This window comes from Leguminivora glycinivorella, chromosome 7 (assembly GCF_023078275.1).
Source record: "Leguminivora glycinivorella isolate SPB_JAAS2020 chromosome 7, LegGlyc_1.1, whole genome shotgun sequence".
Lineage (NCBI taxonomy): Eukaryota > Metazoa > Arthropoda > Insecta > Lepidoptera > Tortricidae > Leguminivora > Leguminivora glycinivorella.
In genome coordinates this window covers 2726919-2752776 of record NC_062977.1, presented here as the reverse complement: position 1 = coordinate 2752776, position 25858 = coordinate 2726919, and the positions used below count along the sequence as shown (strand labels likewise).

General features: G+C 39.1%; 2 protein-coding genes across 6 annotated transcripts; one reads left to right on the top strand and one right to left on the bottom strand.

Moving 5' to 3' along the window:
- The first annotated feature begins 2917 nt into the window (after nt 1–2917).
- On the top strand, nt 2918–25671 carry LOC125227816 (thioredoxin reductase 1, mitochondrial). 4 transcript variants are annotated; one of them, XM_048132170.1, is made up of 10 exons: nt 2918–3011; nt 4933–4986; nt 9051–9271; nt 17292–17459; nt 18338–18530; nt 20128–20356; nt 21079–21166; nt 21697–21947; nt 23148–23339; nt 23755–25671. In XM_048132170.1, the coding sequence occupies exons 2-10, from the start codon at nt 4965–4967 to the stop codon at nt 23882–23884; spliced, it is 1494 nt and encodes a 497-aa protein (XP_047988127.1). In that variant the 5' UTR covers nt 2918–3011; nt 4933–4964; the 3' UTR covers nt 23885–25671. The 4 variants fall into 4 exon arrangements, with proteins under 4 accessions (XP_047988127.1, XP_047988128.1, XP_047988125.1 ...); XM_048132171.1 differs by lacking the exons at nt 2918–3011; nt 4933–4986 and adding an exon at nt 7839–8013; XM_048132168.1 differs by lacking the exons at nt 2918–3011; nt 4933–4986 and adding an exon at nt 8188–8399.
- On the bottom strand, nt 5303–8261 carry LOC125227818 (C-factor). Of its 2 annotated transcripts, XR_007177224.1 has the most exons (6): nt 8046–8261; nt 7289–7340; nt 7000–7190; nt 6557–6706; nt 5685–6006; nt 5303–5653 (listed from the first exon to the last, which is right to left on the bottom strand). XR_007177224.1 is itself a non-coding variant. In XM_048132173.1 (5 exons), the coding sequence occupies exons 1-5, from the start codon at nt 8160–8162 to the stop codon at nt 5782–5784; spliced, it is 735 nt and encodes a 244-aa protein (XP_047988130.1). In that variant the 5' UTR covers nt 8163–8261; the 3' UTR covers nt 5303–5781. The 2 variants fall into 2 exon arrangements, 1 of the variants encoding a protein (XP_047988130.1); XM_048132173.1 differs by having other exon boundaries at nt 5303–6006.
- Nucleotides 25672–25858: the final 187 nt, after the last annotated feature.

Genomic DNA, 25858 nt, shown 5'->3' with positions numbered 1-25858 from the left:
AAGAATCTTCAGTTTTCGTGCTTGGTGCCATTCTCTACCTAGTGATCTTGGCAATGAGAGTTTGGCGCCGGCCGCGCGAAAGATAATTTATCTCTTCCAAAACTGTCGTTCACCATAGGGTTGCTGTTCCTCAGTTCCTCTGCATTTTTATGGTTTCTGTATGAAACTGATTAAGGTACCTAACCTACTCTGGGGCTGGGCTGCGCATCTGAGTTTTCATTATCTAATTATTTATACTTATTTAGTTCGATTAACTTGAATTTTTAGATTGTGACCCAAAGGCCAGCAACGCACCTCCAACACGTCTGCAGGGTTAGAACATGATTGGCGCGAGGGTATGTCGCCGCGAGATAGACTACCCGTACTTATGTTATTAATACAGTTAGAAGAAGACGTGTCATCTATCTCGCGGCGACATACTCTCGAGGCAATCATGTGCTGGGCCTAGTGGTCTTTCAGGTGTCCATGGGCGGTAGTGATCGCTTACTATCAGAAGACTGGTCTGCTCGTTTGCCTCCTATCGCATAAAAATCGTTCAATTAATTGCTCGTCCTAATAAATATTGATGATGCAAAATCAAGCGAGCTGTTCGAAAAGTGGAATTTGGAGCGGCGGTTCAATTAAGGCAACGCCTCTTCTTTTGATGTTAGCCCGAAGAAACAGACTGGCGATTACGCTCAATCACTGCCATCAATACACTTGCACAGGCAACTGTAGGCAATGAAGCACTCGGCACGATCATGACCAGCTGTGAGCGCATCCTAATAGAACAACCTATCATGGGATGGACTAGAGTCCATAGATATATGTATAATATCTGGGCGACCGAGCTTCGCTCGGTTCTGTTTCGTATCCTTGACATGTGTCGCCATCTAGTTCAAAAATGAATAGTACCTACATCGAGCGAAAGAATTCTTAGCCTTAACAACACAACTACTCCACACGAGATGGCGCGCATTTCGCCACAAAAACTCAAATAGTGTATTTTTCTATTCGTTTTAGCCTTGACCTGTGTCGCCATCTAGTGTTTGCAATAAATAGTACTTACATCGACCGAAAGAATTCTGTCTTAACAGTACAACTACTGCACACGAGATGGCGCGCGAAGAAAAACGCATGAAAACTCGAAAATTCGCGTTTTCCGGGACCTAAGGATAAGTTAGACCGATTTTTCACCCCCAAAAACCCCCACATAACAAATTTCAGCGAAATCGTTAGAGCGGTTTCCGAGATCGTCAGTGTAAATAAATAAATAAAATATCTGGGCGACCGAGCTTCGCTCGGTTCTATTTTAATATATCACGTCTTTAGATAAAAAAAAAACTCTTATAAATACAAAAACAAAAAAAAAGACAAAAAACAAAAACTTAATTTCTGGCCGGGATTCGAAACCCTGACACCTACGATCTATCTGCGTACATTAGACCGACCTCGTGCGACTGAGCTACGCGGAATCGATGCGCGCGCGGCGAAATTAAGGACCATATTTTACGTTTACAAATGCGAAAGAAAAACTCATGAAAACTCGAAAATTCGCGTTTTCCGGGATCTAAGGCTACGCTAGATCGATTTTTCACCCCCGAAAACCCCCACAAAACAAATTTCAGCGAAATCGTTAGAGCGGTTTCCGAGATCGTCGGTATATATAAATAAATAAATATACAAGAATTGCTCGTTTAATAGTATAAGATAAGATATACAAGAATTGCTCGTTTAAAAGTATAAGATTTTATAGTACATTGGGCAACGTGAGGCGGATGTTGAATATGGCCAACGAGTTTGCAATATTCTTAATTTCTTACGCCCCGAGTTACACAATGTCAATGGTTTTCTTCACACTTACAGTAGTATACCTCAATTAAAATAATACAGATAATTAAAATAATAAATAGAGATATAAATAAAACAGTTAAACACGGTACTAGAAATTTCATAACTCCCTCTCTGCCTGCGTGTGCATTTACTGTGGAAGTATGATAAAAAGGTAGTTTTTATTTTCTTATATCGAGTCTGTTGTCTAACTTTGACACAAATTTCCAGTGCAAATTTCTAATAAACCACAAACAAATTTAACAAACCTTATCACATTAGAACCATTTGACAAGTTATCAAAATCAAAAGATGTCATGCGACTAGCCCATTTCATTACAAGAGAAGGGTTACAAACACATTGCCATGGACCACTTATACGCAGATTATACAGTTTGTCCCAATGACAACAAATGTAAATTAATGGGTAAGAGACCATACTGTTCTGAACTCATAACTTGTTCCTAATTAAGTCCACAACCTACGAGGCCTATACGTATTTTACTAAGGGTCCCTTGCACCACCCGCTTAACTCAAGGTTAAGTGGGCTGTCAACCTCCTCCTCGGGTTAACCCCTCCATTTTCGGTGGTGCAAGTGACCCTAACGTAACTAGTATGGATTTGTGCTACGTGGGAGGCAAACACAAGCATAGGGCGGGGCGCGAGGCCCGGCTGATAAGAAGTGTCTATGAACGCCTGCAATTCCAGAGGTGTTGCCGTATGCGTATTGCCGACGACTCCGCGTGGTATTTTCGGTAGTAACTACATATTTTACTTCCGACTCTTCAAACCAAACGCAACATACGCTTGTAAGTTGTATGTAGGTAGGTATACCTACTTAAATAGTACAGTATACTTGCAATCGTCTCGTGAAGAGACTTTCCAATGCATAATTTATATCAGGATCCTGTTTGCGCGAGTTTTCCCCAACTACCTATATAATATAAACAAAAGGTAAGTAATATTGCTAGTTGCTACAGGCATGCGAACATGTTAGGTATTTATTAACGATATACCTACCTCCATTATAATAAATTATTGCCTTAATGCGGGTTCGAATCAGTTTAGTAGCAGATTGGCTACGGAAGTGATCGTAATGCATTTTCACACGGTGGTTATTAGTGTTATTATCATTTATCTCAACACCTGTAGAAGGCAGAACCTATCCAATGGCGATGGAGTGCACATAACCAGTTTACCACGTAGGTACCCACTTAAATGATTTGTTCCTTTTTTACCTTACTATACTTATGTCCTAAAATAGAATGACAGAGATGCTGAATCTGATTGTAGGTATTACCGACGGGCACTATCGCAGAGTAGAGAACTTGTTATTTTTTGTACAGAAACTGGTCGCTTTGTTTTCTCGTCAATACTATAATAGGGGAGATAATTAGGTATTTTTAAGTAGATCCATATTTTATGACTGAAAAGCTTCCGTGGGTAGGTAGAGCAATTTCGGCACTATATAAATTTGGACTCACTAACTTGATAAAAAGGGTACACAATAAGTGTGTGTGTAGGTAGTGGAATAACCATGAGCTAATATTACCTCTATGGGAATAAGTATATCTTAATCAATGACTCATTACACGCGTGTAGGTACCTACGCGTATATACGCTGCGAGTGGCAGTATCGCGCCACGCTTGATTTGTTATATGTACGCGACAACGATGACTTTGATATTTTTACGTTCCGTTCTATATTCCAGTGCACGTTATTGCACATTACATTAGATAAAGCTAGTGAAGCTACTTTCTATTAAATGCATTTTTGTAAGTTCCATTAATGTTTGTGCGAAAGGTGTGCAGTTAGATATTTGTAATAATCTTTATGTAGGTAATAATTTACTTAGGTATACTATCAATCTTACTACTCGTAACTTACTCGTACGTGTTATTTTAAAATACCTAATACATACTTAAGCGTTACTCAGAATATATATACTACAGAAGGCTCCTTTGAAGTTCACAAAACGCCGCCATTCTAAATTTTACCTACATTAACAAACGGACCGCATATTGAATTCTATTGCGCCGCCTAATACTTGTAGCGCGGTGAAAGGATAAGCCGCCCCTGGCGTTACTGTGTTTCATACTCAAGTCTTCTCCTCTTTCCATATATTGTATGCGTGACGCCGGTTTTAAGTTCGAAACAGGTGCTAATGAGTTCAATTTGCTTCAATATGTTTAAAAATTCCCTGGCCTTGCTTGAGGGATCAAGAATTAGGTAAAGCATGTTTAAAAAGATTCTTAGTAACTAATTTAAAAATATAACGACCGACTTAGTGCGTTTTCACATTAGATATCCGATCCATCGGATGTCGGACCTATATCCCATACATTATACAAGCGCCATCTTGGATTTTTTCCATTGAAATCCTTTCATCCGATATCGGATCGGATAATGTGAAAACGGACTACTGTGTAGTTTTAAGTTTAAGTCGAATAAATATTTTGATTGATTGATTGACTTAGGTAAGTAGATGATTAGCTGAATGGGTTATGTAGTAAATTGTGATAACTATTACGAGAGCTACCGCACAATGTACGGTAACACACAGCGCCATCTATGTTACCTGTAAAACCGCTTCCCTTAACATAGGTAGGTTTAAGAATGTTATCAAGTGGACCTTAAGGGGTATCTGATTTGATGAGGAGTCTTGTGTGAACTACAGCCAGCAATATCGCAAACATTTAGTAATCAGTAATTATTTATTGCTATCATAGGAACATAAGTTGGTACATTATGCAACACATTATTAGGGCATTTGATAAATCGACTCTTCCGTCAGTCATCAGCTTCGTTCATGCGTTTCACCGAAACTTTTTTTATCATGGTGACGGAAGCGAGCCTTGTATGTCTGCCGCCACCAGTTTTCTGCTCTCCTTAGGGACCATCCACACTCATAAGACGCAAGAAAAAGTACAGAAGAGTAGGAAGGACGTAAGACGCGCCCCCAGGCGGCGCGGCGCGCGCCACGCCACCGCCAGGTGCCTTATACGACACCCACGGGATAGCATGGAATAGTGGTGGTGCTATTATTTTCTGATGCCAGCACCACCAAACCAACTATTTATCGTGTGGGCTCGTCTTCTTAACAGTTACATTTTTGATTCCAGAAAGCGCTGTTCCTAAAGTCGAGTACGATGTGATGAGGTTAATGACCGTGAAAGGTATGTCACTCTTAATTTGATTAAATTTGGTCAACTTATATAGAACCTAGAGAAGGCTATATGTCCACTGTCGGACATATAGCAAAAAGCACACTCAGCTAATTTATTTACGTTTGCAGCATAACACTTTGCCTGTACATTTATAATAGGCGTTGCAAAGTTAACTTGCTTGTGTGCTAATTTCACGCTGAATTTCTGAAATCGTTTTTTGGACCAAATGAAGAAATTGTTTTCATTTTTATTAAATCTCTTATTATCAACTAATAATAGAAAGAGGGAAATAAATACGTAACTAAACGAAGAAATTGAATAATGCTTTTTTACATGCCAAAAACAACGCTTTTATTAAAAATAACATATCTACTTATCCTAATTTTCATGTGTAGGTATGTATACATAAAAGCAAGTTTATAAAGACACAGTTAATGTAAGTAGGACGCAGTTGCCGTAGATCGATGTAAAGTAAGATCCAAAGTATCGAAGACTCGAAGTACCTACTGTTGTTAATTTATAACACATTTATACTTAGGTATACGCATTATTTTGTGTGCTACTAACTTACTTTTGTACTAAAACAGTTAAATGCTCGTACGTTGTACGCCTCACGGCACCACAAAGTGAGACAAAAATGTATAATGAGACCTGTACTTATGTACCTATGTTGGACAATTAAATGCTTTTTAATTTGTGAATAATTATATTAATCTTAAATGCTCGGTGATATAAAAATAGACTATCACATCGCCGTTTGAGCGCTTTGGTACGTATTTTGTTCGTCCTCCAACACACTACCGGTTACCATGGCAACTCAGATCCGTCGTACTGCAAGAACCGGCCAGTGTCCGCCTCGCCGAGCCGCTCGACCGTCTCGAAGATGCCTGCGATGCTGGTTTCCACGTCCAGTGGAGCGTTCTTGCCGCCCATGTCGGTACGTACCCAGCCGGGGTGCATGCTTGCCACTAGGATCTGGTCCTTCTTGAGGTCAATACTCATGGATTTGGTTGCAGCGTTGAGGGCTGCCTGAAATAATAAGATTAATTACGTTTTAAGTTACCATTTCATTGAAGAATTATAGGAAAGGAATTACCTAATAAAGGCTAGTTCAGACGGGACAATTAATCTGCAATTTTATTAAACTGTTTTACAGGTAGTGTCGAAGTATAATATTCTTGCACAGTGACCTTATCAAGTTATTAATTGATAAAAAAAAAATTGAGGCACCAAAATAAAAATTACACGTAATAGTTAGCTCCCATGATATTCATGATCAATTGATCAATTTAATCATCCCGACTGAACGGGCCTTAAAAATGTTTAGTGCTGGGGTTTGGGGGTTTATTATTAAATCTTGAAAGACAAAAGATAGTGAAGTGTAATCGTTAAAATAACTTTAGCTGATGTTTAGCTGCAACAAATGAACTTCTGAAGAAACTTTGGTTACTTCAATAATCGAAGAGTGAATATTTACATATTTTTTTATACTACGTCGGTGGCAAACAAGCATACGGCCCGCCTGATGTAAAGCGGTCACAGTAACCTATGTGTATTACATAATCGAAATAATAGAAACCTTAGAGCACCGGTAAGGGTAGAACCCGCCCTGGTCGTTCTGCGCGATAGACCCCAGAATTGAGCTCATGTTGATGACGGCAGCACGACGGACTCCGAAGGGCTGGTCTTTGTTGGCTTCGGCTGCTTGTTTCAGTAATGGCAAGAGGGTCTGAAGAATGAACACAGTAAAATAAGTTTGCATTCAATTAATAGAAAATCTTAAATAATGAAAACTTTGGCCATTCATTTACGTTCTGGCTTCGGCTTTGCGTTTATTTGGTGGCTTTGAACTATAAATGCAGATAAAAAGTGCATCGAGAGATTAAATCGTGACAAGTAGGTAACTTTTATTAAAAAAAAGTATTGCTTCTATTTATTCCAATTAATTTCTTGTAAGATCGGTAGTGTTAAGTGAGTGCTATCAGGTAAAAGATACGCGTCGTTGTAATTTTCATGGTTTACCTTTGTAAGCATGATCGGTGCGATAGTGTTGATGGTGAGATTGTCAAGTAACTGCTCAGTTTTCACAAGATTAAGCTTTGTAAACTTAGTGGTTATCCCAGCATTATTGATAAGTAAGTTTAACCCGCTCGCACCCACTACTCCTGAGATCTGCGATGAAATCTCGCCATAGCTACCCGTGTTTGCCACATCTGTAAATAAAATAACGAGTTAAAAGTAGGTTTAAAACGTCATATAATATAAGTAGGTAATTATTACAGTATTTTTACTAATATTTTTTAAGCATTACCTAAGTTTAATATGTGAAGATTTTTGTTTTCATGCGATAGTTGCTTAAGTTCCTGAAAAAGTAAAAATAAATGCATTAACCATGGCATTAACTATAAAAATAAACAGTTTTATAACATCTATTGATTCGCGCAATAGTTTCAAAAAGAAGCGCGCTGAGTTGTGACCAATACCAGCCAGGCAGGCAATTATGGTCGCGCGATAAATGATAAAACATCTGGCCGTCCCTATCGCACTTACTAATAGTGCGATAGGGACGGCCTGATATTTTATCGTCTATTGCGCGACCATGCTACCCGTGCAGGGATGAGCCAAGTCGTAGCGCAAACGGATATCAATTGATACATTTCATTTACTATTATGATTTATGATTATTGTTTGCGTAATTTTACATACATTTAATCAGCATTTAATTAATTTACTTGAAAGCAAATACACATATTTACTATAAAGAAGAATCTAGATGATTGTGAAATCATTTCGGTATTCGTCATAAGTGTAACGTCACTATTGCTACCTTTTCAAGGCAAGTGACGTCAGCCGGTAGCGATTCGTCGTCTCTTTCACACGTTCCTATAATTGAGCTACAAAAAGCACTCCAACGGAGCCTTCACATTTTCGTTGAAGTACTCGCGAAGTGTAACACGTATTTTACCCGTTTCGTGTCTGTTTCGTTTATTTATTAAGTGAAATAATAGAATATAGTGAAAAATATGGCACCTATAGGTAAGTGTTATCACTGATTTTGTCATACATACCTCGGATTCTTTGCGGCATGTCGCGAATATTGTTTCTGCTTTGTTGTGTTTAGTGAGATATTTCACCATACCGAGTCCTAAGCCTCTGTTGGCTCCAGTGATTAGCACAGATTTCATTCTTGCGACTTAACCGGTTAGTTCACAGAAATAACTTTTAAAATCTGGAGCTACCCGTAGTATCAATGTGCAAAGTTGCTTGTGTGTAAAAGGATTTTCTTGTCTCTGTCACTATCGTTTACGACGTTTACGTCAACATGACAATACTCAAGAAATTGTTAAAGTTAAATAATTTGTCTAATTCGTTTTATCGAGCGGATCGGACGGTGGTAATATTGCGAAGATCGTTCAGCAGTAGTAAGTGGCACCGCATAATTGTACAGTTGACCTTGAAGGCCCAGTTCGCCGCCTAACCTCATCTTGTTGTCCAATGAGCAACCTTATTTTTACTGTTAAGTCACTGTTGCTGGTTATTTTCTTCTTATTATTTATCCAATATTAGAATGCCTTTCATGATGTTTTGTACTTATCCATTCCTTCTAGTAAATTATATTATCTGTATCTGTAACCTGGGTTGCACAATTCACAACATTATTGATTCAAAAGCTAATTTATAATAAAAATAGACTCACTTGTGGGGGTTTTTGACTGATTTAGCAATCAGTATTTCCTTAAATTTGTCTGAGTATGATGTAATTGTGACTAACCTTACCTTCTACTCATGCTGAGAGTCTGTTACCACAATTTGGTGATTTAATGTGGTTATTGGTGTCATCAGGTTGCGGAGTCCCTTGTTGGCCTAAACGTAAGACCAACTCTATTGCACCCACTGAAAGTTTGACTCAAGGTATAATTTGTATTGGGATGATGGTATCCTCAATTGGTGCTCATTATTGTGTCTGTGAACCATCAGAAGCACTTTCACTGTAAAAGCATCACATGTCTTGGGCATCTTAGCTTTAATTTGTTAATAAATCACTTAGTCTTATTCCATTGTGCACCTTTTAGATGGGACTTTTGACTATGATTTGGCGGTCATTGGTGGTGGGTCCGGAGGACTGGCATGTGCCAAGGAGGCTGTGAACCTCGGGGCGAAGGTGGCGGTCCTGGACTTTGTGACACCATCGCCACTGGGAACAAAATGGGGCCTGGGTGGCACATGTGTCAACGTTGGATGCATACCAAAGAAGCTGATGCATCAGGCTGCATTATTAGGAGAAAGCATTCATGTAAGTCACTTTTTAAGTTATTTATAGATATATAATTGCAAACTGTGTTTTGCATATAAGACAAATTTGAGCGTTTGATCTGGATTTGTCTCTTCTGCAAAGTACAGTTTAAATAAGAATTATGTTTATAGCTTCATTCCATGTGATTAATTGTAAATTGTCTTTGGTTATAGGCGTTGGTAAGTGGCGATTTGAAGTGGCACCCACCCTCCACCCTGCTCCTCCATAACTCCCTGGAATAATCCCAAACACTGGTTTAATCCTATCCTTACCTTCTGATAGTCTGCATGGTAAATTGTAATTGTTTTATTTTATGTATCATTGGAACCGGGATCGGTACCAGGATTATTTGAGTAGTATTTTTCATATTCAATAACAGCTGAAATACACTTCTAACGCACACCCTTGGGTGTATTTTTTGTAAGGTTCAGGTAAATCAGGTATGTAGATGTAAATTTATTTATTTATTTTATTTATTTATTGGTGATATATTTTATCACGTCAGATTTTCTGATGTCATAAAAAGTTAATTGATGAAGCCTAAAAATATAATAGATAATATATTAACATCTGCAATAGTGCACACTACATGGAAAGGTATGGGGAATGAGTAATAAGCAAGATATTGGTTTACATGTAGTAGGTAACAAACCATAATCCATAATAAAAGACTATGGCCCTTCAAATAATTAGTCAAAGTAAGGTAAACTGACATAGCCTCGTCATAGGAAAATTTAAATGACTGAAATTGTTAGCAGATGACTTGCAATTTGAAAATAACACAAGTAATTGTTGAATAGTCACTCTGATAACTTTAATCGTTTTTTATTAAATTACTTTCTACATCAACAATACTCAAGAGATATGGTCATCAAATAAAAATTCTGTTTTGAATTTAGAATACCTGTCACTCTAGTATTTTGTAATTTTAATGGTTAACATAATTGTCAAGTGTTATTTAGCGTACGCACAAGGGACATCAAGTTGTGCCAAGTGCCAACCCTAATAATTGCTATATGTATACGTAGCAACGTGAGCCGAACAGAGCCGGAATTGCCCGATCGGGACAGTGTCCGACCGTGGTCAGACTACTGATAATGTCCACTGTACAAGCAGGTGTTATTCCGCGATTCTTTTGCCGAGCCGAACTACCTAATATGTGACAGCTGGTAACTAGAGTTGCCAAAAGCAACTAAGTAGCTAGTAAATGCCGGCGGCCGCCGCGCATTTGCGGCCCTTATGAAAGGCGGCATTTTGTGAACATCAAAGCAGTGAGCCTTCCGTACTTGTACTATTATACAGTGTATATTCTGTGGTACAAGACTCATACACTTACGGTATCATTTCGGAGCGCCGCCATTAAAATGATAACTGTAAACATCTGAGAATTCTCACTGGCACATGTGCGTAATGGGCTATTGTTTCGTTGTCAAGGCGCATTATTTAACTTACGAATGCATAATTAAATGAAAACTATGGGTTTTTTATTGCACGGATTATGGTTTCTTTTTTTTTTTTAACCTTTACGTAGGGCTGTAATGTATTATGTAGTAGTATCTACCTACTTTGTTCCATGTTTTAATTATTTATATTTTGTAAAAAGATCGTGAGTTGAAGACGTTTAAGTAGAAATTAAGTAAGGCAATCGAAATTCGTTTAGGTATATCAACCGAAAAGTGGAAATGTTACGTGATTTCCATAGGAAATCTTAAGTCTAATGATAATGATAATTTCCATACATTATATTTATAATAATGCCTTAATAACGAATTAAGGACTAACCCATCGTATCAGAATTTTTCGTGGAATTGAACTAGCAGATAAATTGGTCCTTAGTGCATTTGAAGAATAAGGACCCTTCTGTCAGAAAAAACATTTTTAACATTACTTATTTTTATTCAGAAATAAAGTAACACTAATCTACCGTTTTACAACAGTTTTGTAACGCCCACCGCAACTAAACGCTCTTCTTTACTAGCCGTTTCAATTAGTGCTTTGTTTAATGGAAAGAAAGTTGAATTTTGAAGTGTTGTGTATTAGAATAAGGCTAGCGATGGCCTAGACGAAGTAATGTCTCGTACAGTCAAGGACGGCGATTAACATCAAAATGTCGTTATCGCGTCTTTTTGATAATTAAATGTTCCGTCACTATAATTTTGCTTGTAATAAAGTATGTAATAGTAATAATTACAATCGAACTAGCGATCATTAGTTAGCCGATGATGTGGGAAATTTGAAAGGAAGAAAGAAAATAAATTTATTCAGGACGTTAACAAGATTCGATTATTTTCGTAGCGACAGTCGAATTGTGCTCGATGCTTATCATATGTATGAATATTTGTGGTTAGAGTATCCACAGGTTTCAGCATAAAACCATGTTGCAGTCGAAGGCTCGGTTTAACCCGATTAACGAAATTTTCGGCTTTTCGACAAGTTTGATCGACGTTTCGGTCTCAGCAACAGAATCATGTGGGCAATGGGTATGCAATATGCATGGTGGCGCGAGATGGCACCTACATGTAATTTTATAATAATTATAATTTAATTTTTGAACAAGCGGGTCGGGTAGTCTATCCCGCGAGCGAAAAACTATCGCAACTATCATTGTGCTTGCCCTGCTGAAACTAGAGCCAGACTGATAATTGTTTTCGGTTTCGACAAAACATCCGGTTTCGGTCGGACGTTACCAAAAACTAATTGGTTTTTTATCCATCAATAAAGGTGTGATACTATACAGCACGACCACGGATGATTTTATTAATTCTGATGCGGTACAAATTCACGAAAAAAAATGTACTTTTTTGTACTGACGTTTAAAAAAAATGTACCCTTTTGATTTTGGAGTTTCGACATAGGGCCCGTGGTCGTGCTAGGTAGGTACTCCCTGGCACGACCACACTATATTTAATGAGATTTTAAATTTCTGTTACAGTACAAATTCACGAAAAAAAATGTACTTTTTTGTACTTACCTTTTAAAAAAAATACCCTCATGGTTTCGGAGTTTTGACATGGGGTGTGGTCGTGCTAGATAGGTGGTACTTCCTGGCACGATCACACTATATTTAATGATTTTTTTAATTTCTGTAGTGGTACAAATTCACGAAAAAAAATGTACTTTTCTGTACTTACCTTTTTATAAAAAGTACCCTCATGGTTTCGGAGTTTCGACATGGGTTGTGGTCGTACTAGATAGGTACTCCCTGGCACGACCGCACTAAGTTTTTGAAGTAATTTACATAGTACAATTTCAAAACACTTGTTTAGTATTCATTTGACCATCAAATTAAACATAAATATAGTGTCAAAACTCCGAAACGATGAGGGTATTTTTTTTTAAAAGGTAAGTACAAAAAAGTACATTTTTTTTCGTGAATTTGTACTGCAACAGAAATTTAAAATCTCATTAAATATAGTGTGGTCGTGCCAGGGAGTACCTACCTAGCACGACCCCGGGCCCTATGTCGAAACTCCAAAATCATAAGGGTACATTTTTTTTAAACGTCAGTACAAAAAAGTACATTTTTTTTCGTGAATTTGTACCGCATCAGAATTAATAAAATCATCCGTGGTCGTGCTGTATAGTATCACACCAATATAGCCAAAAAACGTATGATAAATACTTACGGTGAATGTGTATTGTCTTTCTGGCCGCATCTACCTTTCCAAGGTCACTATATCCAAGTCAAAGTCACAGTTCGAACGCATGATTGATAAATGACAATGTAGTCATAAATCAGTCGCGGCGTTACCTTCTTTGGCTGTCAGACAAGTTGTATAGAGTACGCCCTCAAGTTTACGAATATACTGTAGCTACAAGTTCAGAATACATATCATGTAAATCTAAGGAAAAAGTGAACAGCGACCCTAAACCCTTATTTACTAGAACTAATAAAGTAACTTATATTTTCTGTGACGTTCTCACTATAGCGTAACGTTTTCTGAATTCATAGTAACCACATTAGTTGTGAGCACTTGTTTCTATAGTAATTACATTCTAATGTTATCAGTTAGCAGATTGCAGAGCTTGTTATCAGATTGTTGGATTTAATCAAGTTAATAACCTACATAAGGTTATTAACTTTATTAAATCCTACTAGTACTATTGTAGTCTTTACATATCTTGTATCTATTCTGTTCAGAATACATATCATGTAAATCTAAGGAAAAAGTGAACAGCGACCCTAAACCCTACTAGAACTAATAAAGTAACTTATATTTTCTGTGACGTTCTCACTATAGCGTAACGTTTTCTGAATTCATAGTAACCACATTAGTTGTGAGCACTTGTTTCTATAGTAATTACATAATCGATTCAGCTTGTTTAGCAAGTTAATATTGTAGGCCTATTAGTCCATCAGTTGTAACTTTATTAAATCCTACTAGTACTGTTGTAGTCTTTACATGTCTTGTATCTATGTAGAGCTTGCAGCATGTGTATAATAGTATATGGTCGATTGTAACGATTAATTTAGCTATTGTAGGCCTATTAGTCCATTTTGTAGGTATAATTACGTTAAAATGTGTTGAAACGGCACGCCACCAGCTAATCAATGCTAATTAAGCTAGTTGAATGAATGGAGACAGTGAGCGTGCTTAGGATTAAGTAAGCAGGTCACCCGCAATCTACAGTAGGACAAAAATGTCACTACATTATTGGGACTAACCTCACTACATCACTGGAACATAATCAGAATAGGTACTTCCCTTGTATTGTCATTTGGAACGATTGGGACATCTCGTCTCGCCCCAGGCCCCATAGCCGAATGGCATTTATACGACACGAAACGAAAACGAAACGCCGCGAAAGGTAATCTGGCTCTGTCGCCCCAATACGCAAGAGCGATAGAGATAGATATCTACAGCGTTTCGTTTCGTGAGCGTTTGTGCATTCCGCTACGCACGCAGTTGTCAGTGATTGCAGGAGTTGGGTTTTTGGTCCATGTAATGCATTCCCTTCGTCCTTCATCATCCCAATGCAACATTTTGAACATTGTCAACTATACTTATTCTAACAAACGAGACAATGAGTATGTTTTTCGAATATTACGAAAATGTTTTTGGTTTTATACATTTATTTTCCGTATTTCTCAGGCTACAAAATCCTACTTCTATTTTTTCAAATATATTTATTTATATTAGCGTCAGGGTAACCACAATTAAGCTGAAAGGTTGTCACTGCGAGACGGCTGCTGCACTATGAAATACCTACCTAATATACCCTTGAAATAATCGATGGCATAAACTACCCATACTTTAACTGATAATTTTGCTTCACATATCTATCAGTGACGTCATGCATATGATTGTGTTATTTGTGTTCTCATATAACAATATTACAAGCACATGTTTTCCTTATCGGGATGATATTTGGATTGCAAGTATTTGCAAGTCACTCTTTGAATTAGATGATGAAATGACATTTATATAAAGGCGTTATTGATGTCTGGGGCCCATTTCTCGAAGATACAAGTTACAACTTACAAGTGGTTGTCAATGTCTAATATGACAAGTTGGAAAGAGACTTCCGCTTGTATCTTGTAACTTTCAGTGTTGAGAAATGGGCCCCTGAAATGTTAGTTTTATCATTGCACATTTGAATGGCGTTCCATGCTGCGATTTTTATTGTAGAATCTGGATTTGTATGCAAATATAGCATGCCTTTTCACCTTTCAATGAAGATTACTTGCGTGCCGCCATTCCGCGCTGGCGAGGTCCGTGCTCAACGGATGCGATTCGTCGCGCATCGCAGTTTCGGATGAAGATAACATGGAGAAACCGCAACATCGTTCACTCACTACGACTCGCTATTTTGACGCAAAACTCTGGAGTCGGCGTTAGGTTCGCTCAAAATAACACCACCGCGATTTTTTTTTCCAATTTGTGTTACGGGTTCATGGGTTGGTTGTAAACTGTAATAAATCATGATGTATATAATTATTGTAAGAGGATAAATCGCGGCAATTAAACACACATTAATATTTGGAATGAAGCTATAAATATAAAATGTATGTGCTATTGTGCTAACCGATTTAAATTATACAGTAGAACCCGCTTAAAACGATTCTAAGGGGACCCAGCCAAAAAAGCGTATTATACGGGAAATCGTATTAAACGTGAAAACATTGTGTTTCATCGTAAACTTTTAATATGGTCACTTTTTCTTGGAACGATAATGCTTTTTTCTTATTTTTGACATCACTGAACCAAAGATGGGACAAAGAATTCAGGTAGGTACGAACTGTCGCACTAACCGCTGAGTTAGGACGACAAATAAGAAATTTATCTTTAGGTACGGGTGGTGGCGTCGCCAGAATCGCGTAATTAGTACAGTACAATTAGTTCCAATTTTTGTCACCCGCATAAATAAAGTTGTAAAGTATTGCAAGGTGGTTTTGGTGTATTAAGCGGGGATGCGAGTCGTATTAACCGTGAAAAAATGTCTGAAAACAAGTCTCAAATTGTAGGGGTCGGCGTAAAATGGCGTAATATGCGGGAAATCGTATTAAACGTGATCGTTTTAACCGGGTTCTACTGTAGTTTGATTCAATGGGACTTTCGGAAGAGTTTTATCACTACTGAAGTGTTTCTTATCATTTAAATAAATTACTTGTGAAATTGTATTTTTATTGGACTCTTTTGAGGGATACTATTGATATATTTACCGTGTTTTAGTACCTAGTTGATTTAGATTAAAAATTATACAAAGTCCAACATTGTTTGATATCGTAGATAGCGATAATAAAATCTGTAAGAGAAGATCCCACATATTATTAGAAGCACTAGAATTTGCCAACGTTCTGGCTGTAAATCGTAAATATGAGTTGTTATTCTATTAATATTAATGATGCAACTACTTTTTGTAATAGTTTCCTTGTGTCCATCATCTACTAGTCACAGTCATAGTACATAGTGTGTACTGTGTCAATATGTTTCATTTATTAACCGCCTTCCAAATCTCTAGGGAAGGGGTTCTCAATTCCTGTTTTTTTTTTTTTTTTTAATGTTTGTTCCTCGATATCTCCGTCGTTACTGGACCGATTTTGAAAATTTTTTTTTGATTGAATGTATATGCATATAGATTGGTCCCATTTTTCTCAGAACCCAGTTCTGGTGGTGGGATCCTGGAGAAATCGAGGGAACTCCTCAAATCTGAAAGGCATACATATGGTGATTTTTGTGTTTTTAAAGGAACAACATGCATTTACGTACGGAACAGTGACATTTGGTGCAGTGGAACTTCTGATGATGGTCAGAATGGAACTCCTCAAATCTAAACGGCACACTTATAGTGACTTTGGTATTTTTATAAGAACAGCATGCACTTACGTCCAGAACAGCGACATTTGGTGCAGTGGAACTGCTGATGATGGTTAGAACGGAACTCCTCAAATCTGAACGGCACACTTATAGTGACTTTGGTATTTTTATAAGAACAGCATGCACTTATGTCCAGAACTGTGACATTTGGTGCAGTGGAAGTGCTGATGAAGAGTGAGCCGCCCCTGGTTAGAGTTCCGTTCTGATAATCATTCTCATCTGTAAGTACTTCAGAATCATCCAAATTTCAAAATTGGTTCAGAAATGACGGAGATATCGAATAACAAACATAAAAAAATATACAGACGAATTGATAACATAATCCAACATTTGAAAGTATTTATCACCAGAACCCCAAAGGAAGGCGGTTTTTTTTCTTAAAAATTATTTTATGGACACAATTCGGAAAACCGTTTACGAACGAATTTAAGTTCCAATCTTACTTAGTATAATAAATTTATTGAAATATAATTTGACGGCCATTCTATTACTTCTTATAAAATTTTCTTACATAAAACTTCGTGTAAGAAGATCCTTTCTGTAGATTTTTTTGCAGAAATTCTGATAAAATAATCCTCATAGTATCATACGAAGCATATTGGCCCTGTCAGTAGCAAAGTAGGCAATTTTATGTTAAGCACTTAATCAAATAATGACGATTAACTTTGTCGACTCCTGATTGTTACTATGTTTAATTTCAGGAAGCCGTGTCGTACGGCTGGCAAGTCCCAGACGTCAATGCCGTCAAGATCGACTGGAGCGCGCTCACAGAGTCCGTGCAGAACCACATTAAGTCAGTCAACTGGGTCACCAGGGTGGACCTGCGCGATAAGAAGATCGAGTACATCAATGGACTGGGAGAATTCAAGGTTTGTCAAAAGTTTTAACCGATTGATCCAGTCAAGTGCAAAAATACGTATCGATTTTATCCGCTTAAAAATATGTACCGAGACCTTGTTCCGCCGACATAAAGTGCTATGGGACATATTTTTGATAAGTGGTACGCACCCATATTTTTACACTTGACTGTCCATGAGTACCTAATGTACCTATACGCATCGTGCCCGCGATTGGTCCGGTAGTCTGCACACTTGGCTACATTGGTGCACAACGGAGTCAAATTTAGATATGAATTAGACGCGGCGTCCTTGCAGTGACAGGTTGTATAGTGTAGGCTCCGTGCAGAATCTCAAGTCAGTCAACTGGGTCACCAGGGTGAACCTGCGCGATAAGAAGATCGAGTACATCAATGGTCTGGGAGAGCACAAGGTAACACTACAATAATAAAGAATTTGCGCAGACGGAAGATCGTGGTAGAATCATCTTAGAGACGGCTCGACCAAAAATTATGACATCGTTTTAAGCTTGGCCTCATACCGTGAACGTTTAACGAATTACCTTACCACCTTATTCATAAAGGTTTACTAAAGTTGACAAGCCGATAAAAATCTTTTGTTCCTTTCCATCATACCAAATATACCAATAGAAGCGGCTCATTGACTTTAGTAAACGTTTATCAATAAGGGTTAATATTCGCGCTAAAAACCGACAGCAAATAGATTCTGACATGATAGTTACAATCCAATGCCGTTGTGTCGGTCACGCGGACCCGACTTAAAAGGTTTCTTTTTTTCTGGGAAATTCTAATTGTGGTCAGTTTCGTGCAATAAAATATTACTTTTTGAAGGCCTCAAAATATATGCGATTCCTTAAGCAATATACTGAACATTGCCTATAATTTCCCCAGGACCCGCACACGCTAATAGCGACGCTAAAGAATGGGTCCAAGAAGGAGCTGACGGCCCGCAACGTGGTGATCGCCGTGGGCGGCCGCCCGCACTACCCCGACATGCCCGGCGGCCTGGAGTACTGCATCAGCTCCGACGACATCTTCAGCCTGGCGCATCCGCCAGGCAAGACGCTGGTCGTTGGCGCTGGATGTATCCTTTTTAACGAAGAATCTAAATTCAATGATGAAGGAGGGTTTCCAAAATGATAAGGAAAATTTGAGCTTAGAGCTGGGGTTCCCGCGGCGTCATCGACGCTGCAAAATAGGCGTTGTGAAGCAATTTTTAGATACAGAACCATTTGGAATGTCTGGTGATAAAATTTTAAATTTGCAAGTACGCCAAGCACTGAAAAAGAATTTGAAATCCTGTGGAGCACACTAGGGTGATGATATAGCCTATTACGTCGGTACTTCCTTTTCTTAATGAATAATGAAATACTAGTTAATCAAATAGCGTATCCAGTTGAGCGATAAAAACTTGTAAAAACTAATGCATGTATAACTTATATGGAAAAATATCAATTAAAACCGAAATAAATTACACATATGAAAGAAAATGTACCAAGGCCTCTGGTGCCTGAGGCTGGAAACGTACCAGCGTACTCTGCAATCGCGGCAGATGCCTGTTTATCCGCTCGGCCACCCAGGTCACAGTTGCTGAGGTCGAAATTATCTCTCATATGAGTAATCTATACAAGGACTCGTAGCGCCCTCTGACCATCCCTAGGGTAGAATGGTATGGTTTTTGCCCCCCATGAATATTTTCAATAGATTATAATTTAACTTGAGTGTTAATTAGAATTGAAAAATATCAAGTTGGAATAAGGGCACGGAAGTAAGAACAGAGGGAAAAAGGAAACATATTTATACAGTTGGTGGGGTAACTTGACATATTTGTAGTTGGTTGGTAGCATAACATATTTACCTTCTTACTTAACTGTTGGAATTACCTGCTGTAAAATGGTTTTTAATTATGAGTAAGCATCGCTTATTATAGTTTATTGAAGCTAAATAACATATTAAAAAATATGTATTATATTTTATTGGTTAATATTTCTTATCAAAGTAAAATAATATTCCGAGACCGTATGCTACCATGCTAACGCATACTTAGGTATTGAAGTATTGCATGATTTCCTAGTTTTTCATATAGTATTATTTTCATAGTACCCGCATGACCGGTATGACTCACACGTTGATTGGTCTGTATAATTGATGAATGACTTGCATGTATGCGTGTGTTAGGCACTAAGCGGATACGATAAGAAGTAGTAATCAATGCAGTTTATAATATGAATGATTTATACTGATTAAGATCTTGTAAAGTTGATTAGTTTATAAGTAGATTGTAGATCTACGTGGGAATTTCGTGGTTTATTTATTAATTTTATTGCACAAAAGATAAACTTCAAATACAAAACAACTTAATACCATGTGTTATTCTCTACCATTAGTTAGTTTTAGATTTATGAAACATTGTCTTTTTACCAAAAATGTATTTTAATTTACATGGTAAGGTACAGGGGCAATTTCAATTAAACGAATTTTTCCATGTTTTACAATTCTTGTGCATTATAAGTTTGTACATATTCTAGATTCGAATAACCAAAACAGAAGTATACCGACTTTATTTAGCTCTATATTATTTTTGAACTTATTTTTACTCAGAAGTACATACATATTATATACCTTAGAGCACAACGTACATATCGTATACCTTAAAAGCAAGTTCCTTAACCAACGAACAGACATCGGCCTCGAATGCGCCGGCTTCCTCAACTCGCTCGGCTACTCGGCCACCGTGCTGGTGCGCTCCGTGCCTCTACGCGGCTTCGACCAGCAGATGGCCGGTATGGTTGTCGCCGAGATGGAACAACGAGGAGTCACATTCCATCATAGGACCATCCCGCTGTCGGTTGAGAAGCTGGAGAACGGACAGCTGAAGGCGCGCTGGGTTAACACTCAGACTCAACAGGAGTAAGTACAACCTTCGACCAGATGGTCGTCGCTGAGATGGAGCAACGAGGAGTCACCTTCCATCATAGGACCATCCCGCTGTCGGTAGAGAAGCTGGAGAACGGACAGCTGAAGGCGCGCTGGGTCAACACTCAGACTCAACAGGAGTAAGTACAACCTTCGACCAGATGGTCGTCGCCGAGATGGAGCAGCGAGGAGTCACTTTCCATCATAGAACGATCCCGTTGTCAGTGGAGATGCTAGAGCACGGACAGCTGAAGGCGTGCTGGGTCTTCACTCAAACTCGACAGGAGTAAAATTACAACCACCAGATGGTCGTCGCCGAGATGGAGCAGCGAGGAGTCACCTTCCATCATAGAACGATCCCGCTGTCCGTCGAGAAGTCGGAGAACGGACGGCTGAAGGCGCGCTGGGTTAACACTCAGACTCAACAAGAGTAAGTACAACCTTCGACCAGTGCGTGCGTTTTGCTCGGCCAAGAAACTTGCCTCGGCCGACACACGTCTACACTGGCCGTTTGCCGCGTGAGCTCATTGCCTCGCTCTGTGTAACCGGCTAATGACTTGTTATCGTAGAAATTCGAATAGTACTCGTAGTGTCGATAATAGTTTGCGTATCGATATTGTTTAAAATTTATAGTTAGTATGTTTTTTTATGATTTATTATTTCATTCGATTACTATATTACAAATGAAGTTCTAACTATGATTTGTCGTTTTTCAGGGGCGAGGATGTTTTCGATACGGTTCTCCTGGCCACCGGCCGCTACCCGCTCACCAAACAGCTCAACCTAGAAGCCGCTGGAATCACTGTACGTAACAAAAACATTTTGGAAACCATATTCAAAGTCACTCTTTTATCTTTTAACCTTTTGGTACGCAAATTGTCTATATGAACATTTCGTCCCATGTCACCGTCCCAACCAGGCCTCTTACTAATACCAGTCACTGGATTCGTTGGTTATAGATTTCTAGCTAATCCCTAATCCGTTCTTTTAACCCCCGACGCAAAAACGACGGGGTGTTGTAAGTTTGACGTGTCTGTCTGTCGGTCCGTCTGTCTGTCTGTTTGTTTGTCTGTCTGTCTGTGTGTGTGTCTGTCTGTGGCATCGTAGCTCCCGAACGGATGAACCGATTTAGATTTAGTTTTTTGTCTGCAAGCTGAGTTAGTCGGGAGTGTTCTTAGCCATGTTTCATGAAAATCTGTCCACTATGACGCAGTCGGGGGTTTTTTCAAAATTTTAATTTTGTGGTTAGGTTAGTTTACATTCGTAACTAGATAACCAGTGCCTCTTTTCAACTGATCCTAAGATTCCTAAGTCATCTAACTTGACTGTTTCAGACACTATCACCAAACGGCAAGATCATAGCCGAGACGGAACAAACCAACGTGCCGCACATCTACGCCGTCGGCGACGTACTAGAAGGCCGTCCTGAGCTCACGCCCGTCGCCATCCACGCAGGAAGACTGCTAGCCAGGAGAGTGTTCGGCAACGGCACGCAACACATGGACTATGAGAATGTGGCCACCACTGTGTTCACGCCTTTAGAGTATGGATGTGTGGGGCTCAGCGAGGAAGCGGCTACGCAAAGGTATATTAGATATTACTCGAGCTCACGCCCGTAGCTATACACGCCGGCAGACTGCTAGCCAGGAGAGTGTTCGGCAGCGGCACGCAACAGATGGACTATGAGAATGTGGCCACCACTGTGTTCACGCCTTTAGAGTATGGATTTGTGGGGCTCAGCGAGGAAGCGGCTACGCAAAGGTATGTTAGATATTACTCGAGCTCACGCCCGTAGCTATACACGCCGGCAGACTGCTAGCCAGGAGAGTGTTCGGCAACGGCACGCAACACATGGACTATGAGAATGTGGCCACCACTGTGTTCACGCCTTTAGAGTATGGATGTGTGGGGCTCAGCGAGGAAGCGGCTACGCAAAGGTATATTAGATATTACTCGAGCTCACGCCCGTAGCTATACACGCCGGCAGACTGCTAGCCAGGAGAGTGTTCGGCAGCGGCACGCAACAGATGGACTATGAGAATGTGGCCACCACTGTGTTCACGCCTTTAGAGTATGGATTTGTGGGGCTCAGCGAGGAAGCGGCTACGCAAAGGTATGTTAGATATTACTCGAGCTCACGCCCGTAGCTATACACGCCGGCAGACTGCTAGCCAGGAGAGTGTTCGGCAGCGGCACGCAACAGATGGACTATGAGAATGTGGCCACCACTGTGTTCACGCCTTTAGAGTATGGATGTGTGGGGCTCAGCGAGGAAGCGGCTACGCAAAGGTTCGTTAGATATTACTCGAGCTCACGCCCGTAGCTATACACGCCGGTAGACTGCTGGCCAGGAGAGTGTTCGGCAACGGCACGCAACACATGGACTATGAGAATGTGGCCACCACTGTGTTCACGCCTTTGGAGTATGGATGTGTGGGGCTCAGCGAGGAAGCGGCTACACAAAGGTACTACCTACGTATTTGTAACATATAAAAATCTTAATCAGTATCTGAGAATGTACGCAGCGAAATAGTTGCGCGATCATGGTAAGGTTATTACAGGCTTGCAGTGTACTTGCTGGCTCGCTTTTAACTTTATGGGCTCATAAACTTTATTAAAGTTCTTTCGTGGGTCGATTATACCATCGTAATGTATTTTCAGTTTCTAGAGTTCATGGCATTCACAAATACGCGTGCTATGTCATGCTATTAGCATAAAATTTCCACAGTTGTCTTTGTTGTTTTTCTTGTCCCCAAATTCTTAAATATTCGTTTGTATTCCCCAGACACGGCGCAGACAACATCGAGGTGTACCACGCGTTCTACAAGCCCACAGAGTTCTTCATCCCGCAGCGCAACATCCGCAACTGCTACCTCAAGGCCGTGGCCTTACGCGAGGCGCCTCAGAGGATCCTGGGACTGCACTTCGTTGGTCCTGTCGCTGGGGAGGTTATTCAAGGCTTCGCTGCCGCCATCAAGTGAGTAAACCTACTTTAACCCGTTCTAAAATTTAAAGTAGTTCATCCAGTAGTGCAGTATTTGTAACTGTTACCTCAAGGCCGCGGCCTTACGGGAGGCGCCTCAGAGGATCCTTGGACTGCACTTTGCTGGCCCTGTCGCTGGAGAGGTTATTCAAGGCTTCGCTGCCGCTATAAAGTGAGTTTGTGTCGTTACTTAATCAGATGCATTTCATCCCATAGTGTAATATTCGCAATCGCTACCTCAAAGCCGTGGCCTTACGAAAGGCGCCTCAAAGAATCCTTGGACTGCACTTTAATTACGAAATGAAAACGATAGCGAAACTGAAAACGTCAAGATGTAGGTACCGGCAAAGTATGTCGTTAGATTTCTTTCACATCGTTCAGATTTTTTATTCAAAACTCGTATTTTCAGATGCGGCATCACGATGGAACAGCTGATGAACACCGTAGGCATCCACCCCACCGTGGCGGAGGAGTTCACGCGCCTCAACATCACCAAGCGCTCCGGCCGCGACCCCAACCCCGCGTCCTGCTGCAGCTAGACACACCGCAGGTGCAGGCGAGGACCACGAGAGCGATATCGATATACATCACATTATGTTCACACTCACTTTTAATAGGCCAGTCCCAACTATTTCAGTTAACACATTCAGTGGTAGCGCGTCCTCCGCGCGTTGCCGATAGCATGGAACGATGAGTATATAGCGAAAGGCACCTACGAATATCGAATCCGTCTATCCGGTCCCTGGACCTGAATGTTTTAAATACTATGAAATTTCCCATACCTATGATAATATTTTGAAAACAAACAGTGATAGACATTTTGGTGCTCCGGATCCGTGTCGAAAATGGATCATACACATGCACGCGATCAATATGAAACAATAATAAAATTGTCTCTTTTAGTCCCGAGAATTATGGATTTAGAAATCAATTTTTTACAGATGGGACGTGACTACTTGAACCCCAGGACTGACTATGCAATATGTGTCCTATTTACAATGGTTTTCGAGAGTAAAATAGACACATTTGATACTGCGTCTATGTGTGGGCTAACAAATATCTAGTTTAATGTAAAACAAATAAGACCAATAATAGCGCTATACAGTTCAATTTAAAATTTGTAGTATCGATATCAAACAAATAGACTTGTTATGACCATTTCATTATAGATCGAAATTTGTTAGCGCAGAAGTTTGGCGCGATGTATGTTATATTTAATTAGCTAACGTTGGATCCTAACATTGAATGTTAGAATAATGTTGTAACATGAATGAGGTATAATTGTTTTGGATTAGGATCTGTTTAGCACTTTCACAGTCTTTGTAAAATCATTTCTATAAAAATGTGTACGCACTGAATGGTTTCAGACATTTTATTATAGTGTATATTAATTCTCACATTAATGAACAGACTGTGAAAGTGTTAGAATAGTTCCTTGTTGACAGGGTTTCGGTTTGGGCTGCGCTACTTATTACATACATTTGCTACTTAGACAATACATGCCATAGGACATTACTATCTAAAATTTCGACTCATGGGAAATATGTATATCGCAAATGATATTATTGATCTAATCTACGCTCGAATGAATACCATTGCGAATAAAGTCTTGCCTTGTAAAAAGACAATTAGGGTGTATTTTTGAATTTGAATCGTGAACGGTCAAAACTCAATTACACCCTGTAGCAAAATTAAACTGAAAAATATATTGTAGTTAGAAAACTTGCACAATTATTTATTATGAAATGAATTTATCCATTGTTTAGTGCAATATAACATAATTAAGAAGATTCTACCTTAAAATCTAAATGGTATGTATCTTTTTCTTATGCAGTGACTATGGCACTTTTCCAAACCTGTGTTTTGACAATAGTTTGGCTTTATGGAATATCCTACTAGTGAGAACAAATTTTACTAATATAATAATATCTATGTCGCAAAGTTGAAAGCATAATTTAATGTCGAGCCTCACCAGTTCACCACTTATTATTTTTATACTGTTACTGTCTGAATCAAATATGCAGGCGATAGAATAAATGTTACGTGGATTTTGACCAAGTCAAAAAACGAACATTAAGAATTTATTTGATGACTATAATAACGAGTGTATCCTAAGCTTTTCTTATCTATGGTAATAATAATAGAACTGGTTGATTAAAGCCATTTTATGATATTACTGAAACAGTATTAATTTAATACAATATCACAAATTGTTCACTATGTTGCGAGGCTGCACATTCCGCAGAAGACGTATTAAATCAGTTGATGTTATTTTACATTTGTATGTGATTGTACTCTTTTAATAAAGTGATATATTTTTATTGAATATTTTTTCCCATTAACCGCCCCTATTCCTTTTGGACAGGTTTGATGATTTTTTGACTCCTAAAAATCGACCTTCAAGTTTTAAAATAACTTGTAGTTTTTTAGGCTTTCAAGTAAAACATGTTATCATAGAAGTTCTCGAATAATGGTAAAATAATTACAAGAAACTACTGTTCGCAATAACACGA